An 18,886-nucleotide genomic window follows, 5' to 3' on the forward strand; every position below is an offset into this window, starting at 1 on the left:
TGGTTTTCCCTTATAGGTTTATTCGCATTGCTCGCGGCCACTAGCTCCCATGCTTCTATCAACCTTGTCTCCATCTTTAGATCTTGAGTTACCTAGTACTTCAAATTCTCAACCTATTGCGTTCTTGTGTTACTCCACACCAAATGTTTCAATTTGTCACTTATCATGCCTTATCTTCTTCATTCTCAGGTTTTACTTCTCGACTTTCAAAGTATTTTGTTCCTAAAACGGTCCAGGATGCTTTCTTTGATCCAGTATGGAGGACAACTATGAAGAATAAAATGGACGCTCTTCATCGTAATGGGACATGTGATTTTGTTCCATTACATCTGATAAACAACCTATTGGCTGTAAATAAGTGTATAGAGTCAAGTTTCATCCTAATGGTTCTATGGAACACCTAAAAGCACACTTGTCTCTAAGGGTTACATTTAGATTTATGACATTGATTACGATAAGACCTTCTCATTAGTTGTCAAAATCTCTTTTGTTCAAGTGTTGATCTCTTTTGTCGCTAATCTAGACTGACCTTTATTTTAGTTGGATGTTAAAAATACATTTGTACATGACGATTTGTATGAAGAAGTTTATATGGAGCAACCACCTAGGTTTGTTGCTCAGGGGAAGTATCGAGGTGTTGTATGCAAGTTAAAAAATGCACTATATGATTTGAAGCAATCCCCTTGAGCATGGTTTGGAAGGTTTTCTGATGTTGTATTGGCATTGATCTTCATAAATATAAAAATGACTATTTGGTATCTCACCTATATAGTGATATATGCCATATTTTGTTGGTTGTATATGTGGTTGATTGGTATGCTAAAACATTTTTTGCATAATCAGTTTTAGACAAAAAGATTTGGGCAAGTGTAGGCATTTTCTTAAGATTGAAGTAGGTGGGTGTAAAAAGGATATTAACATGTCGTAGAGAAAATATGTATTTGACCTTTTGGAAAAAAACTAACTTGTTGGGTGCACAACTTATTGACACTCCTATAGATCAGAATAGTAAACTCTTGAGGCAAATTTGAAATGCATGGATGCAAGTTATGTCTTGGAATGAAAGAATCAATAGAAAAAGAAAGTGATTGATATATTTATTAAAACAAACGAAAGGATGAAGGGGAGTTATTTGAAGATCCAGGTAGGTATCAACGGCTTGTTAGGAAATTGAATTATCTTACTATCACTAAACCTGACATCTCTTATGCAGTGAGTATAGTGAGTCAATTTCTAGATACAATAAAGTCTTACATTGGAATGTTGTAATTTATATCCTTCGTTATCTTAAGCGAGCTCCTGGATTTGGATTATTGAATGGACACCTTAGAGTTAAAGCTCTTTTAGATGTTGATTGGGTAGGGTCTCTTTCATCTAGAATATATACTATTGGATATTGTATCTTTGTGGAAGGTAACTTGGTTTCGTGGAAGAGTAAGAAATAAATAGTAGTAATTCATTCTAGTGGAGAAGCTGAATACAAGGTAATGGCTCATACTTCTTAGAGAGTTGACATGGTTATAACACTTCTTTCAAGAGATTGAATTTCCAACTCTTGTTCTTCTTCAGTTATTTTGTAAGCTGCACTACATATTGGCTCTAATCCTATATATCATGAGAGGACTAAACATATAGAGATTTATTGTCACTTCATTTGAGATATGATATTGAGTGGTGACATTTTTACACTTTTTATGAAGTTTGCTAATTAGTTTGTAGATGTGTTTAGTCCTTGTGTTATAGGAGGTTAAAGTGTATTTGTTCCAAGTTGTGTTTATATGATATATGTATGCCCCAACTTTAGGGGGATTGTTAGAGGACATTATTGTAATAAGTATAACTCATGGCGGTATAATAGTCAATTGTATGTTTAGTATATATAGTGGAATAATAATGAATAACCCCAAGTTTGAATAAATAGTTTTTCCCTCTTGTTTGTGTTCTCTCTATGTTTTACAACAAACAACAAGCCATTCAACAATTGAAAACTCTTGCCCTCTAGCTGACCATGTTGTTGTAATCTTTTGCATAAACACTGTGTCTCAACATCAAATGCATAAGAATATTTAAAATCTATAAGTCATACTCGATCTAATGAAGTGATAGGGGCTAAAGAAACATCAATAACATCTAATTTTGTAGACAATGTATAATCTACTTTATTCTCATTGCCATTTTTATATTACACAGTGAAGTCATACCCCATCAGTTTGTTAATCAATTTCTACTAGAAATCTCATAAAATTGATGCCGTTCACATAAAAATCCACCCTTGTAGACTTTCTAGCATTTTGATCTTTTCATCATTGGCTTCCCTTTACCTCAATTTGATGCAAGGATTCCATCTTTAACTCAAACTTTCTAACTCACCACACTTCTCCAAACAAAAGTCCATTCCTTCCCTAAAAACAAGCCTAGCTTTCTCTCACCTATGGCCAAGATTCCATTTCTCATCATAGAAATAATACAACCCTTCTTTCTCCTATCCTTTATATTGAAAAAATTAACCTTTTTGATTGGAAGTACAAACTTAGGATTGTTCCCAACCTATGGATTCACTCCTTTATTCTCTCATGTGTACTGTGAAAGTGAATTACCACCAAAACTGGATGAAGGGCCACATGCAATGGAGAAATCAGGTGCTCTAAAACTTGTATTTGAATTGTTCACATACTCTTCTTGAATTTTAGCAGGACCAAATGCTAAATTTAGATTACTTGGATTGAGAATTCTAACTGGTAATCTAATTTCATTCTTCAATCTATTAAAAAAACAATTCAATTTATATTGCTAAGACAACCCTTAAATCGGGTCATCATATGTTGAGCTTCAAACGCTAAAATATTGTTGAAGTCTGTCTCAAACGAGAAATGGCCTCCATCGGGTCATCATATGTTGAGTTTCAAAATCTTAATTGTAATGCATGAACAAATGATTCCCAACTTGGTAAAATAACCCCCTTCCTCGTGATTTTGTGGCTAAATTAAGGCATCCTCATCCATGTAAATAGAAGATACAAGATCCTTCTCATATTCACACTATTGGATACTCCCCATCAAATTTTGAAAAATCCAATTTAATGGGATGACTCCATCCCTAACTTCTGATTGGTCTCCTCACTACATCCTCATCAATGGCCCCGGTCTGCACTTATTTTTATTGAAGTAATCGATTACGCTCGAAATTCTCAAGAATCATATCAACCTTCCATGACAATTCCCCCATAATCTTTTGCTGATCCTTTGCTCTCTTATCTTGCAAGTTTGCTTGCTTATTTTGCAAATCTTAATGTTGCCACATACAGACTTATCATCTTCTCCAATTCCTAAAACCTTGTTCCATGTGCCCTTTCCCCCAAATCAATGCTCCGATGCCAACTATCAAGTTCATCACTTATAATTCTTATTTGAATTAAAACAAAGAATAGAAATAAAATAAAGGAAAAACGTTGTAATGTTCTAGGCAAGGGACGATGTAAACATACCAATAGAGATGGGATGATGTAGACTATGACGGTATTACAGTTTTTTTTTTTTTTTTGAAAATATGTTTAGTTTACAAATAGATCTGACAAAATTAGAAGTTATATGATTTAATATGAATATTATAAAATTACAATGAATTTAAGGTGTCATATCTAGTTTTATTAGTTTACGAAACTTTGTAAAATCTTTAAGTAAACTTAATATTTTTATTTTTATTTTTTAGTTTTAAAGCAAGTAAGTGAATTTATCTTTAAGATTTCATTATATATATGATGAGATGAGATGAAAGTTGAATAAAATATTTTTAAAATATTATTTTTAATATTATTTTATTTTAAAATTTAAAAAAATTAAATTATTTATTATTTTTGTGTAAAATTTTAAAAAAATTATAATGATAATATGAGATGAAATAGACTATAATTTTGTGTAATTAAAATAGGCCAAAAGATAACATGTGTCCCTTATATTTTGCAACACGTATTTCTAATTGAACGGATTCAATTTTAATAAAAGTTAAGAGTGCGATGATTGATCTTAACCACCGACTCTATCTTTTTAGGCCACCGACTGTGTCTTTTTTGTTGCCGTTTGAATGATTAATTGGGATGAAGTTAAATGAATTATGAGAAAAATTAAAAATTAAATAAAATATTATTAAAATATTTTTTTAATATTATTATTATTTTAAGATTAAAAAAAATTAAATATTTTATTATATTTTATATAAAAATTTTAAAATATTATATAATAATAAAATAACATGAGATTTTATTATCTAAACGGGGATTAACGTTACACCAATAACGATCGATCAGACAAGAATAGGAGAAAAGCCAGACGGCATCGGAAACATTAGTCCTCAGCAGTCGGCCCCTCTTCCATTGCAACTCCTCCAGATCTCTCTCTCTCTCTCAGTCCCTCTCTTCTCAACGAATACCAAAAAACAAAGGCCAAAAAAGTTGCAGTGGAAGGTGGTGGATGGCAAAAACCAATAAGTACACCACCATCAACTTCAACCACATCTACGATAAAAGCCTCTTCGCCAATCCTAGCCCCAGCAGCAACAACACCAGCAAACCAACCAAAAACCCTTCTTCTTCTTCACACTCTTACTCCTCAATCTCTTCCCCCAAAGCTCATGGCCGTATGTTGGTCCTGACTCGACCAACACCCAAACCCATCACCACACCACCGCCTAAGCCTCTGTCTTCACAACTCCAACCATCCCAATCATTTCCAGATCAGGCCAGATCCCAACCCGACTCGGACCACATTTCTCTTCGTCCTTTGAATCGTACTGGCACCGGTTCTCCCATTTTTTCACCCGTTCCTAGTTTGGAAAAGGAGAAAGATGTGGCTATTCCGGTGACGTCGTCGAAACCAGAAAAGTTTGTTCCACCGCATCTCAGGCCCGGGTTTGAAGGGAGGGAGGAGCGGCCTGGGCTAGAGTTGGGAAAGCGTAGGGAATTGAGTCGTAACAATTTCCGGTCTCCAGGTCAGTACGTGGAGGATCAACGACCCACGTCGGGTGGTGGCTATGAGAGGATGACGGGAGGTGGTGACTCGGATCTAGGGATGGTAAGCCAACCTAGGTCGAGTGGGTATCGCCCGAGTTCGAGTGGATGGTACTGTCTTTTCCCGTTTACATTCCTTTTCATCGAAGTTTGATCTTATAGTTATTGATTTGTCGATATGTATTCTCCTTATTATTCTTGAGTTTTTTCTCCTTGAAATGGTTTTATTTATTTTTGGTTACCTTTGCATCGATTGCTTTTCTAGCTTGGTTGACATTTACATTTTTGTTTGATCAAAAAAAGGAAATTTTCGTTTTGGTCCTTTGGTGTATATTATTGTTAATATATACTTGATTTCAAAGGAGGATTTTATGCCCATTTTGGAGCTTGGAATCGTTTTTTTTAACAACGCAAATAGGGCTTGGAACGAGAACATTTCAATCGGTCCTGAAATAGAATATTGTTGAAATGACGTATGCTAGGCAATGGTTGAGCAATTTCAATAGATGGGAAGGAGGTTAGGAGACTGGAAAGCCATTTATGTTTCAAAATCTTTATTGATATTATCAAGGACCTTATTCTAGTGGCCACCCTGAAAAGGAATACATGTGGCCAAAATTGATTAATTCACAAGATTTAAGGAGCCGATCCAAAATTAAAATGGATTAAGACTGAACTAAAATGAGTTGCAGCCTCATCCAATTGCTTAATTTCACTATGATATTGGGTTATGGTGTGGTATTACTACTTGGTTGAACAATAAATGACAGTCCAGTGAACATTCTCTATTTATATTGTTATATGTCATTCACAAAATTATTGACAAAACACTTAGATTGTGCATGTTTTTGCAATCTTTGTGGTTTAGTGGCAAAAGTGAGTTGGCTGTAGTCTCCATTTTGGCAACTCCTGCATCTTCATTATACGTCGTGTACACGTAAGCATGTCGTAAAATATGAAACATAAAAAATATGAGGGAAGTGACAGATAGGTTCCTATGGTCTAAATGATATGAGAAGGAATTGTAATGTGAGGAAAATACCGGTCAAAAAGAAAATATGATAGATAACCTAGATAATTTGATTATATGATAGCATGAATGTAAAGGAGAACTCTTTGATGATCCAATGGTTTTATTTATGGGTCACTCAATTAGTGTGGGTATTAGGTTACAATCTTATTAAAAGTTTGCCAATGTTCTCAAATTGCATGACTTGCAGTATTTCATGTTATATGAGGTTTTCTTAATGAAAATGCTGGAAGTTAATGTGATAGAGAGGTTTTGAGTTGGGACGAGGATAGATATTGAGGAACTTTATTAGGACCAAAGACCTTTTTTTCATGCTGTGAACGTTGTTTGGCCAAGGTATCGAAGGAAAAAGTTTGAGAACAATGGTGGGATCAAAGACATAATGAGAATGGAGAGGAGGAACGAGTCAACAGCATTTTAGAGAAATAAGGAAAAGTGTTCCTTGCTCTAGGGATGATGGGGTCGGTGGTTTTGATTGACGAAAAAAGAAGTGCAAGAAGAGTTAAATGGGTGTGATTAACTTGGTGCATCGTACTTTTTGTTTGGCCACTCAAGGTTTTTTGTGGTGATTTGGTGTTAGAGTTCTTGTTTTGTGCCTATCAACTATTTAAATTTGGTGAACTTTTATTTAACCAACTTTTTTTTTTTTTTTTTTTTTTTTGGGAATTTTAACCCAATTTCAGATTTAAAAAATAAAATTGCTTATGTGAATCATTTGAGGTTACCAAATTAGGAAAATGTAGAAGTGGCTGTCACTTCACAATAGCCTCCTGAAGAATCTATGACCTTGTGTTCTTGCCTTCGCTTCCATTTCCTCTCTTTGACTCATCTTTCGTCCCATTGCAGCCACATGCTTGTTAAAGCTGAGCTCTAGTAGAAGTCTCTCTCTCTCTCTCTCTCTCTCTCTCTCTCTATATATATATATATATATTTCGTAGGCTTCTTTGTTGCATATAAATTGTTTGGCTGGAAAGTTCATATTTTGGCATATTGATGGAGATGCAATTTTTAGCGTATTGTCTCAGAATATAAATATGCTTAATGACATCCTTGTTTTAGGTAAGCTAAATTAGTGAAGTGTTGGATCCCATTCCTTGAGGTTAATTTTCCCAGATGCTTATTCTGTTATGTAGCTGAATGGAACTCCATATCATCTAATAAAATTTGCTTCACCTTATATTTTGACCTTCATCTTTTGCCACTTCAATATTGGATTGAATTATCTCACTAAACTGGTGTCTTTGGCGGTCTCTTTTATGCATTGATCAACCATCTAATGCTTCATGTGTCTCTAAGCTGTGCCACCTTTTGATTCTTAGTGATGCGTTTATTTCTTTTACTTTACGTGTAATCCATATAAAAGTTTCCGCTGCAACAGATTGTTGTTTGAACATGTTCTCTCTTTAACTCTCACAAAGAATGTTGTCTTTTGGCTACCCCATATGCTAAACTCAAAATCGTAGCTGAAATATAAGGTGTGATTGAGTATAATCTATAACTTATGGATCTATTGGGGCGTCATCGATGACGACCCAACTTGGGTTTTCACATATATGGTTCCAGGAATCTATGTTTTTGGGATTTTAGGTTATGCAGACATAAAACTTTGGCATGCTAAACTCAATGTAGAACCCAACTGAGCTGCCACAAATTCAATTATTTTATATTTTCTTTCTTGGCTATAAAGCCATTATGGAATGAGTATGAAATTGTTGGGCAGCAATATTATGAAGTAGATTTTGACAATTGATTTATCCATTCTATATGATAATATTGATGACAGATCTTTAGGTTGTTTTTTAGGAAAGCTAGTTTTGTCATACCTTTGTGATTGTATGATTATATATAGTCTTACAATTTCCAAGCTGTAGACGTTAGAAAGAGTACTTGTAGGCTTTTATTTGACAAAGTATTTACTCTTAACATGAATGATGAGATAACAGGTCTGTATGTGATGGAAGAGTTTAGCCCTAAGGCACACTCTATATGCAGTTCCTCTCGCATTTGCATTTTGTAATTTATATTTTGAAATGCTGGTGAAGAACACAAATCATATGTCACGTAATCATTTGGTGTATTTGTGAGGACTATGCTAGTGAAAGAGGACAAACCACCTTCCAGTAGCGAAAGAAAGGCGAAGAAGAGAGCCTTTCCTTGTCCAGTGGAAGGCAAAGATGATTTTCCCTCAATTTGGTGGAAAACGAGGCAGCAGTGGTCTGAAGAGTGTAGTTAGTCCAACAGAAGGGCGAGTGACACCATCTAGAAAGCCTGTCAAACACACCTTAGCATAGGTGTAACAAGGATTTTTACCCCGTGTCGAGCAAGCAAGTACCCAGGCGAAAGCGAGGAGTTGAAGAGGCTGGTAGCACGGGCGAAAGAGAGTTATCTGCCCAAGGCAAGCAATGGTCAAGGAAAGATTGGAGTAGATATGGGAGCTTTTCGGAATAGCACAGAAATGCTTAGAAGGTGGCAGTGTCGTACGCAGAAGCCTACACTCCATCTAAAGAGTCACATCCGGAGTGGGTCTGTAGAAAAGATTATGACTCGGCAAGTCATATCATCTTAACACAGTATGGTTCAACATCATGTGGGAGACTCATTCAAGGAGAGATTGCGGATAGGAGTCACATCCGGAGTGGGTTTGTAGAAAAGATTATGACTTGGCAGGTCATATCATCTTAACACAGTATGGTTCAACATCATGTGGGAGACTCATTCAAGGAGAGATTGCGAATAGGACCTAAGGCAGGCCGTAAGGACGTGCGAGCCTTGTCCTGACAGTCTATCTTTGTCATCTTGCAATGGTATGATCGAGACCAAAGGGCTCCTATTCAAGCACGTCTGGAGTTAGAAGGACACCTGATATTTCCATTCTATAAACTGCTTAAGGTTACTTATTAAAAATAAATGGCTTAATGTAAAAGCTAAAATCTCACTTTTGAGATACTAAGGGTTGGATATTCTTTGAAGTCGAAATCTTCAAAGAAAGCAAGTGACTTCAAGAGTACGACGGAAGTGGAAGAGCAGGATAGTGCCACCGTAGTGATTTTACTATTGTGAAGTAGGTTAGCTTCTAAGATAGTGCTGGGGAATGTGAGATAAATGTTGTGATAATGTTATGGAATTTGGCATATGCATACTCTATAACCTCACACTTTTTTATCATGAATTAATTAATGTTTTCGCCATTATATTTATTAATTTTTACTTCATGTTTTCTGAGATCTTGAATGCGGTTGTTTTCGGTGACATCTTTGTGTAAGTAACCTTAATAGTGTGTCGATCATCATGGACGGGAAGAAGGATTACCTGGACCATTCCTGCGGTGCGTTGCCATGAGTTCCATATGGGAAGGAGAATCCCCTATGATGATTGGGGTGGGACGGTATTGTGTTGGCCTTACCTGATAGACTGGAAGGAGAATACCCCAGGCATATCACATGTGGTGTCTTCGAGTTGGTTGGCTAGGTAGACATTCCCCAGTGCAACATGTATATCTCTATGTGAGTATTGACCTGTTTGGAACAAGCGAGTCGGCTTGCACATTGGTCGGATGGGAGTGATTCTCCGATTTCGAATGGTGGAGCGACTTCCCTGTTGGCCTTTCAGTCAACGGATGTTTGTATGATGAGCATCTATGTAATATGATGAGTTTTACGTGCTTGTGAAGAGGGTGATTCCTCACCTCGGTAATACTAATACATAATGAGGTTTGCACAAAGGGTAACTCCTCAGAGGGGATTCCTTGCCATGCTTATATAATTGTGTTTTACTGAGATGGTGATTCCTCGCAATGTTTATGAATACATGTGCTTTTGCTTGAGAGGGTGATTCCTCGTCACACACTAATATATGTGTTCATCCATTTCGTTACATGAAACTGTACATTGCATCTTTACTAGCATTGTCTCTCATTAGCATTTCTGTCATAGCTGCCTAAATTACGTATGGTTTCAATGTCGGAATCATAGACTTTTATGCATAAATAGATCCAGGAGTGATACCCAAGGAAGAACCAACCTCGCTCGAGCATTAGGCACGGAGGTTTTTCTTCGTTGTAGAACTTGTTTACTTTTTGGGAGTTGTACATATTTGTTAGTTAGACACCATATGTGTTCAGTTTGCCTCATCTTGGGTGTATGGACTAGACAAATGGGCATGTATATAATTATCTGTGGAATAAAGTGGCCTAAGTGTATTGTGAGAATATATATATATATATATATATGGTTTAGACTTCTGGTACTATAATGTTTAGCCTTCATACTAAGCCTTTACTTTTCTGCTGCAAACTAGATATCTATTTCTTTACATGTGCACTTCCTAGTGAACATTGCATGCTTAACCCGATTTGAATCTTGGGTGTTGCAAATCTGTTGGCACCCTTGGCACTGCGGATCCTCACTAGGTCCTTTACCGAGGAACGGGACGCCATAATATTATCCAATAAAATTTATGAAAAGATGTCTTATATATGCGAGGTAGAGCAGTAATACTCCACTCATCTAACATAATTCTTCTTTTCACTATTTTCTTTTCATGAATACCAGGTAATTCATGTATAATGCCCCCACTATGTTTCACACTCTGTGGATAATTTATGATAGAGGAGAATGAGTATGATAAAACTATATTGAGTGTTAAATCCTACATTGCTCCATATTAGGTGTAATTGAGTTTATTGATGATTTGAAGAGCTTTAATTATAACTTTGAATAGTCTATATGAAGTTGTAACACCCCTTCCCGTAGGTCATGAATGTTACGGATATTCATAACATAACGGCCGGTAAAGAGATTCAGTCTCATAAAACACCTCATCTATTGGATCATAAAACTCATAGTATAACAATCTTTCATAACTTAAAAGCTGAGAAATAAAAGAAATGACATAAGCTAGTTCTATGTGATACCAACACTGCTTAAATGTCTAAATCATACACTAAGTCTTTGGAAATCTATTCTACTCCTGGCACTCCTGCTCTGTATACACGAAATCATCATCTGGGACATTAAAACATAAAAACAGAGAAACAAACAAATGAGTCGAAGACTCAGTAATAGCACATCATACTAGTCCAATTGTCGTTGACCGTATATAACATATCATAACATAGGGTAAACCACGGTTGGGTCTGTGGCACCGTATAACTTATCATAACATGTAGTGAAACACGCTTCAGTCCGTGTTATCATTTAACATATGGTGAACCACGCTTGAGTCCATGACACCGCATAACATAACTTGTGGTGGAACACACTTGGGTCCGTGTCACCTCAAAACATCATATCTTTCATGTGTTGGACCATGCTAAAGTTCATGGCTTGCACATCCACCCATAACTTAAGGCCAATCTTAAAGCTTGTTTGTCAATCATGTGTTTTCTTATTAACTTTCATAATGCAAGAGTAGGGTTGTGGAAGTTTATAAGGCAAGGGTGGGGGGATTACTTGAGTAACACTTGGCTGTGTTTGGGGGATGGCAACAAAATTAGCTTTTGGGAGGATGTGTGGGTGGGAGATTTGGCTCTTAAGGATGCTTATCCTAATATTTTCAGAATTGCATGAGATAAGGAAGTTATGGTGGCTGATGTGAGGGCAATTAGTCAAGGTTAACAGGTGTGGAATATCAACCTCACTAGGGAGGTACAAGATTGGGAAGTGAGTGTGCTGGAGGAGTTCTTCAACTTGTTGTACAACATCATTGTTGGGGTTCCAGCTGAAGACACAATGGAATGGAGACTTTCTAAGAAAAGGAAATTCTCGGTTCGCTTGTTTTATGATATACTTTCTGCTCAAACTAGGCCCAATTTCCTGTGTAAGAACACATGGAGGAGTAAAGCACCTCCCAAGGCTGCGTTCTTTGTTTGGACAGCAGCTCTAGGGAAGTTCCTAACCATTGATAATCTAAGGAGGGGAATTATTATTATGGACTAGTGTTGTATGTGCAGAAATAGTGGGGAATCGGTAGACCATTACTACTACACTGTAATTTTGCAAGGGACATGGAATTATTTCTTCAGCAGTATGGGACTAGCTTGGGTAATGCCAGGAAGGGTGGTGGAATTACTAGCTAGCTGGAGAGGGATCGCAGGGACAGCACAGATTGCAGCAGTATGGAAGATGGTTCCTATTTGTATTTTCTGGTGTATTTGGAGAGAACGAAATGAAAGACTTTTTGAGGATCATGAACTTTCCTCGGAGGATTTTAGGAGACTTTTTTGGAAGACTTTATTTATCTGGATCATTGCTCTGGAGTTAAATGGTCTTTGCTTCCATAACTTTCTTGTAACAGTTTCTAGTTCTTAATTTGGTGTACTCATATGTATACCTCCTGTGTACTTGGGCTATGCCTATTTTTATCAATACAACTACTTATTACTTATAAAAAGAAAACTTTCATAATGCATGTGAACATGTTTGACTTCATGAAATTACATGGCATGACATACTCTTGTGCATGGCATAACATTGAACATGGCATATTAACATGAGCCTTACTCAACATAACATAACATAGGCATGGCATAACATGATCTAAATTACATGAACATTGCATGGCATACATGTGATTTTCATAACATCTTATCTATCTAACAACAATCTATCTAACAACAATCCATATCTGCATGGCATACATAGGCTCATTTACAAGCATATCATCAAAATTCATACAGGTTCGTGAAAAAGGGCTAATCTTGAATTAGCTCGTAGCGTAGCATAGGTAAACATCACATTTTTCATGCAAAAACTTAACAATTACAGCACACATAAAGGTATGATCATACTACTTACCTCTTAGCACTGCTTTCACAATCTCACGTCGTAGCTCGTGACCTATACGAGACATTAGACGTTACTAAACTTTCCTAGAAAAACATGTCATAGCATTCTAATTACTTTGAATCATACCATACAGATAGTTTATTAAAGGTGGGGGTTCGGGCTTCCCGTATTGAGGTCATCGATCGATAGGGTGCTACTCCGGGCTTAGAGCCCGAGAGATTCTCGCACGATCTAAACAATGGAAAAGAAAGACTTCTCTTGTTCCCGGATCAGGGCATCCAAAGGGCCCACCTTTCCCGGTCTCATAGTAGTTCGACCTACTCGTCGACCTCTTCTCGGTAATTATTCAGTTATGCTAGGATTACTGAACAGTAATATTATTTAAAACCCATAACATATTCCTTGATTTTCTATTTAAAATATAACATGATAATTTTATTAGAAAATCCAATTAAATAGACAGTGAAAACATTAACTAAAAAATGGACTCATACTTTAAAATATACTTTAAATCCCTTGAATATATTCTGTAAAATACAACAAGCCAATTTAAACATTAAGCTCCACATGAAGTCAGCCCACGTACAGAACAAGTTAAGACACAAATCTGACATAGACACTTAAGGGCAGAGATGTAATTTAACAAAAGATTCTTCAATGTGTTTACGGGAGGTTAAACAACAAGGGTTTAAAGGGCATAAATGTAATTACAGTACTAATGCATGGGCTTTTCGGGAAAGGCTGAAACAAAACAAATAAAAAGAGAAACATGCTTAGAGCACTAGTAGTGGAATCAACTTAATCTCTTTCCTTGGCTTTTTGTTCCTCTTTATACTATATTTGGTGGCTGAGAAAATTTTGAAAAACGAGGATTGAGTTAAAATTTGCTGTCGTTGGTGAGTTACTTTAAAAAATTAACTCATACTGAAAACAAAAAACACTATTTTTTTTGGTGAATAAACATGAGAAGATTATTAAAGAAAAGTACAACGTGATTTTTGTGGGCTTAGGAAAGAATCATATTCGGCCAAAAAGAAAAGCATCAGTATTTTTGGTTGAATATCTATATCTCAGACTCTATTTGTGCTCATAGTTCTTTCTCATCTTTTTGTATAATTTTTACAATTGAGACTTTCTCTGTAGTTGTGCTTTTAAAATAAATGAAAATGTCAAAATCAATATTTTAATAGAATAGTGATAAATTTGAAAAGTTTGTTATTTGGTGTTGTTGAAAAGTGGTTAGCTAAATTTATAAAAGTGAATTTCCGAGAAAAATTTTGGCCAAACTTTGGTTAGGCCACTACTAATGCTCTTATGGGAGGGGAGGGTTGTGCGATGCTCATTGAGAGAGAGAGAAGAACCACTGCAACAGTGGGCCTGGGTGGTTGGCCAAGCGTCACGGTGGTGCAACTGGAGGGTCCCTTTGAACATGATGGTGCGACATCGAGAGAGAGAGAGAGAAACTGTTAGCTGAAAGCAATAGAGAGAGAGGAGGGTAGTGGGCTTACCGGAATTGTGGGGATTCAATGGAGTTTGGCTATCCGGCAGTTTCTGGGCAGCGTGGGTGGTGCTCCGATGTCCTTTGTGATCGACAGTGGCGGTACAAAACACAGGGCCTTTTTATTATTTACAGTGGAGAGAGAGAACAACAGGGGGTTTAAGGGGTCGATGCACATCATGAGTGAAGGGAAGACTTACCGGCGGCGCCTTCTGTGGTAGTTCCCGGTGAGGTGGCGGTTTGGTATGGAGAGAGAGTTCTACGGTGGCTTCTGTTTTAGATGTGGGGCTTGCTGTGAGAATGGATTTGGCCGTGAGTATGGGCAGTGGCTAATGGGAAGGTTTTGGCCACAAGGGAGCTACTGGTTTGATGGAGGAAAAAGCCTTAGGAAAAAGAGAGGATTTCCAATTACGAAACTATTCAAATTAGCAAATCAGACAGAGAGATAAAAGGGGCGTACAGTCTATCGAGTGGAGGTATCCTATTCAAATCAAATTAGTATCTCAAAACATATCTTAAAAATAATAAAAATACTAATAATAACAACAACAACAATAATAATAGTAATAAAAATAATGATGATTATAAAAGTAATAATTCTAAGCCCTAATTTAGGACCTGTATGTTACAGAAGAATAAGCTTAGAGGAAAAATTTTGGATCATGTTCTCATTGTTAATGAATGTTTGAACAATAGAATAAAATCCAGTGAACCAAGTATTTTGTGCAAGCTGGACATGGAAAAGACTTATAATCATGTCAACTTGGTATTCCTGCATTACTTGCTTTGAAGGTGTGGATTTGGGGAACGATGATATTCATGAATTATGTTTTGCATTTCCATAGTTCGGTTCCATGCTTTGGTGAACAGAACCCCAATTGGCTTCTTCAATAGCTCACTTGGATTGAGGAAGGGTGTCCCTTTGTCTCCTTTATTATATGTTATTGTAATGGAATCTTTTAGTAGAATGGTGTTAGCAATAGCTGAAGGTGGTTCTATGTCGGGATTCTTGGTAGGAGATACCAATCTGGGAACCCTCAACATTTCTCATTTATTATTTGTTGACGATACATTACTTTTTGCAAAGCCAAATTCGCTCACAAAAAGTGCTTCTCCTATGTTTTGAAGTTGTTTCTGGCTTAAAGGTGAATTTATCCAAGTCTATATGGGATGAAGTGATTGAGAAGACTGAGCATAGGCTGGCAAGTTGGAAGAGGCTGTCTTGTCGAAAGGATGAATGACCGCATTAATTAAGAGTATCTAATTGCATTGAGAAGCTCCAATGCAAATTCCTTTAGAGTGGATTAGATGAAGAGTTTAAAATTCACTTAGTCAAGGGGGACAAAGTATGTTCTCCGATCTCTGGTGGTGGTATATTGATCCGTAATTTAAGAGTATCTAATCGTGCTATGTGGAGGTACAAAAGGCTTATGGGTAGGATTATGTAAGAACATTGGAAGGAGGGGGGGGTTTCTTTTTCTCATCACATTAGACTCATAGTGGGGGACGGTTTTCAAGACCAAATTTCTAGCATTATATTTGGTGTAGAATTAAGGCTTTTTAAGGAGATATTCCCAGTTTTTTTAATAGAATTGCTCAAAACCAGGAGGCATCTGTGGCAGAGTTGGCGGATCTCTGTGTGGTTCACCCAAATGGAATGTTAATTTCATCAAGGCGGCCGATGAAGGTGAAGTTGGTAGCTTTTTTATATTTCTTTAGCTTATTGTATGCCACAGCAATAAGAAATCAGATGGTTGATAAGATTTGGTGGGCTCCTCTAGGAAAGGGAGATTTTCTGTTAGACCTTTCTATAAGATTCTCCTAAATCAGGATCATATCCTTTTCCTTGGAAGAGCTTCTGGAGGATGAATGTGCCTTTAAAGGCTACCTTCTTTGTATGCACAGCTTTTTTGGAGAAGATGCTTAACGGTAGTTAAAGAAATGCCCGATAATTGTTATTAACTGGTCCTAGATGTGCAAGAAAAAACAATAAATAACCTGCTACTCCATTGTGAGGTTGCCAGAGCACTATGTGATGATTTCTTTGGCAGAATTGTACTAGCTTGGGTTATGCCTGTGAGAGTGGTTGAGCTTCTGGCTCGCTGGAGAAGCCTTCGCGAGTATTTCACCAATTGCAACAGTCTGAAAGATGGTTTGTATTTGTCTTCTACAGTGTATTTGGAAGGAAAGAAATGACTAGAACTTCGAACATAGGGAATGCTGAGCAAGAAGATTACATCACTTTTTTTCTAGTACGCTATTTCAATAGGCAAAAGCTACTGACTTCAATGGGCTTGATTTCCACGATTTCCTTATATTTATTTCTTCCACTTTGGCCATCCCTATTCTTCTACTAGAACTAATATAATCTTTTACTTATTAAAAGAAAGTATAAGCTTAGATGTGACTTGGGTTTTCTTGGGTCATTACAAATTGTATTGGAGTTAGGTTAGTAATACCATGTGGTGCTGGGCACATGATGCAATCAAGGATTTGAGTGGGGAAAATTGCCACATCCCACTAATTAATTCCCACATTGGAGGGATGATCTATGAGGGGGAACGAGTATGATAAAAGTGTATTGAGCGTCTAGTCCCACATTTGTTGAGTAATCCATCATATAGATTATAGGGTAATGAGTATGATAAAAGTGTATCAAGTGCTAAGTCCCACATAAATTACTTGCATTGCTTCCAAAGCGCTGGGTTTTGTAATCATTTCTAAAAGCTCTAATTATAATTTTGACTAGTCCTTCAAGAGTTTAAGCTCAAATGTGGCTTAGGGTTTCCTCCACTCATTACATCATGTCTCGTGTATGTGTGTGCACACGTGTGCATCTATGCATGTGTTTATAGATATGATTGCCTCATGTTTGTGTCTGAGAATATTCTGTTAGATTAGAAGCTCCATTTTCGAAATGATATATTTATCGCTCTGCAAATATACAGATTGTTGATGGATTGACTTCTTTCTTGCGGACAAAGATGGAATGCACTTTCTACCGCAAATGGAGTGAATAGTCACTTGTCTCTCTCTCTCTCTCTCTCTGAAATTGGCATATTATTTGTCAGAAGAAACACGACTACTTCAATTCACGAGGATAGAACTCAACCAGGTGCACCTTTTCAACCCGAGACGACAGGATTTGTATCTCATTTTGAAGTGTTGTATTAAAAAAGACAGACCTAAGGATTCAAGTCCATTTAATGCTTGGTCGTTGGCTCTTTTATACGGGTGCCAATGTAATGTATAATCAACGTGTATTCTTTTTCGGTTATTAGTTTTTTGTTTCTTGAATTTGTCTAAAAGTATCTATAATCTCATTTTAATACCGATGCATAGTACTGCATGTACCTTCCTATCTTCTCCAGTGTACTACTTCCTTCATATCTCATGGTGATTAGATTTTAAAAATTCTCTCATACCTTTATTACTAAAAAGAGAGGATGCATGCATCTATGGAAATAAGAATCAAATAGCCATTAATCTGTTTTTGAGCTGAGCATCTTTTTTGTTTATTGCCATTTTCTTTAGCAATAAGAATCCCTACTTCAATGACCCTTCTTGTGTACAAGGGGTTTATTTGTGGGTATTATCTGGCTTTATAATTCAATAAATTATATTGAATTTAAGAATTACATACTAATGTTATAGTGTTGGAGCCTGGCCAGTGCCTATGCATATTGACAAGAAGTGCATAAACGAAAACATGGCAAAAAATATATTACCATGTTATGAAATTTTGGCATTGAACTGGAAGGTTAGATGGCAAAGACCCTGCTCCTTTTAATCTTGACCTCGCAAGCGAAAGAGATACTGCATCATTAATGAACGGTGATATTTTGAATTATGTTGTTGTTTTACAACGTTTTGAGCTATGCATCAAACTTTAGTGATGTTAAAAGTCGAGTCATTGAATGGCCAAGTGATATAAAACAAAATCATATTTCCTTTCTATGGCTGCTCAATAGAAAATTCTTGGTTTTTGTCTTTCTTTAGGTGGAAGATTCAAACACTAGGACTTGGGCACCTCCGAGATTAATCGAGATGCTGTTCTTAGACAACTGGTGTCAATAAAAAAAAAAAAAAATCAAACATTAGAATACTTTACTTCAGTATACTTTTTAAAATATGACGTTCAAAATACTGAAGTAATCACTTGACATTTTAATTCAAAATATCAATATTTAAACCATCAAGATGTTCTCACGTTTGCTTATTTTTGTCCATCATGATGGTAAGAACTTAATGAGAGTGTGCATTACAATTTATGTTTTAAAATGGCATTAAGTAAAAAATGAGAATAAAAAACTCGTATTTTAAAAAGGGTTATAGTTTGGGAGTAATTATTAGATAGTCTCAAAGCACAGATACGTGGTACTCTTACCTATTTACAAAATATGATTTCTATGAAATTCTTAGGAGTATATCTTATGAAATTCTATATAACATTTGTTAATAATTTTCTATAGAACTTAACAAGAGTATCTAATATTTTAGGAGTAGTAAATGGGTGGTAGGAAGTAATAAGCCTATTATTATCTAATAACTTATGAGCCATATGGCTAGAA

At 36.3% G+C, this 18,886-nt stretch overlaps 1 protein-coding gene and 1 long non-coding RNA gene across 3 annotated transcripts; both read left to right on the forward strand.

The window, feature by feature from the left end:
• Positions 1 to 4,269: 4,269 nt before the first annotated feature.
• LOC121249162 lies at positions 4,270 to 17,678 on the forward strand. 2 transcript variants are annotated; one of them, XM_041147862.1, is made up of 2 exons: positions 4,270 to 5,113; positions 17,264 to 17,678. In XM_041147862.1, coding segments are annotated over exons 1-2 (648 nt in total). In that variant the 5' UTR covers positions 4,270 to 4,466; the 3' UTR covers positions 17,265 to 17,678. The 2 variants fall into 2 exon arrangements, with proteins under 2 accessions (XP_041003796.1, XP_041003797.1); XM_041147863.1 differs by having other exon boundaries at positions 4,327 to 5,113; positions 17,298 to 17,678.
• On the forward strand, positions 6,964 to 12,422 carry LOC121249164. The gene is made up of 2 exons (XR_005937602.1): positions 6,964 to 8,583; positions 8,700 to 12,422. It is a non-coding gene; the product is annotated as an uncharacterized LOC121249164 (long non-coding RNA).
• Positions 17,679 to 18,886: the final 1,208 nt, after the last annotated feature.

The sequence above is a fragment of the Juglans microcarpa x Juglans regia genome, chromosome 2D, assembly GCF_004785595.1.
Source record: "Juglans microcarpa x Juglans regia isolate MS1-56 chromosome 2D, Jm3101_v1.0, whole genome shotgun sequence".
Taxonomy (NCBI): domain Eukaryota; kingdom Viridiplantae; phylum Streptophyta; class Magnoliopsida; order Fagales; family Juglandaceae; genus Juglans; species Juglans microcarpa x Juglans regia.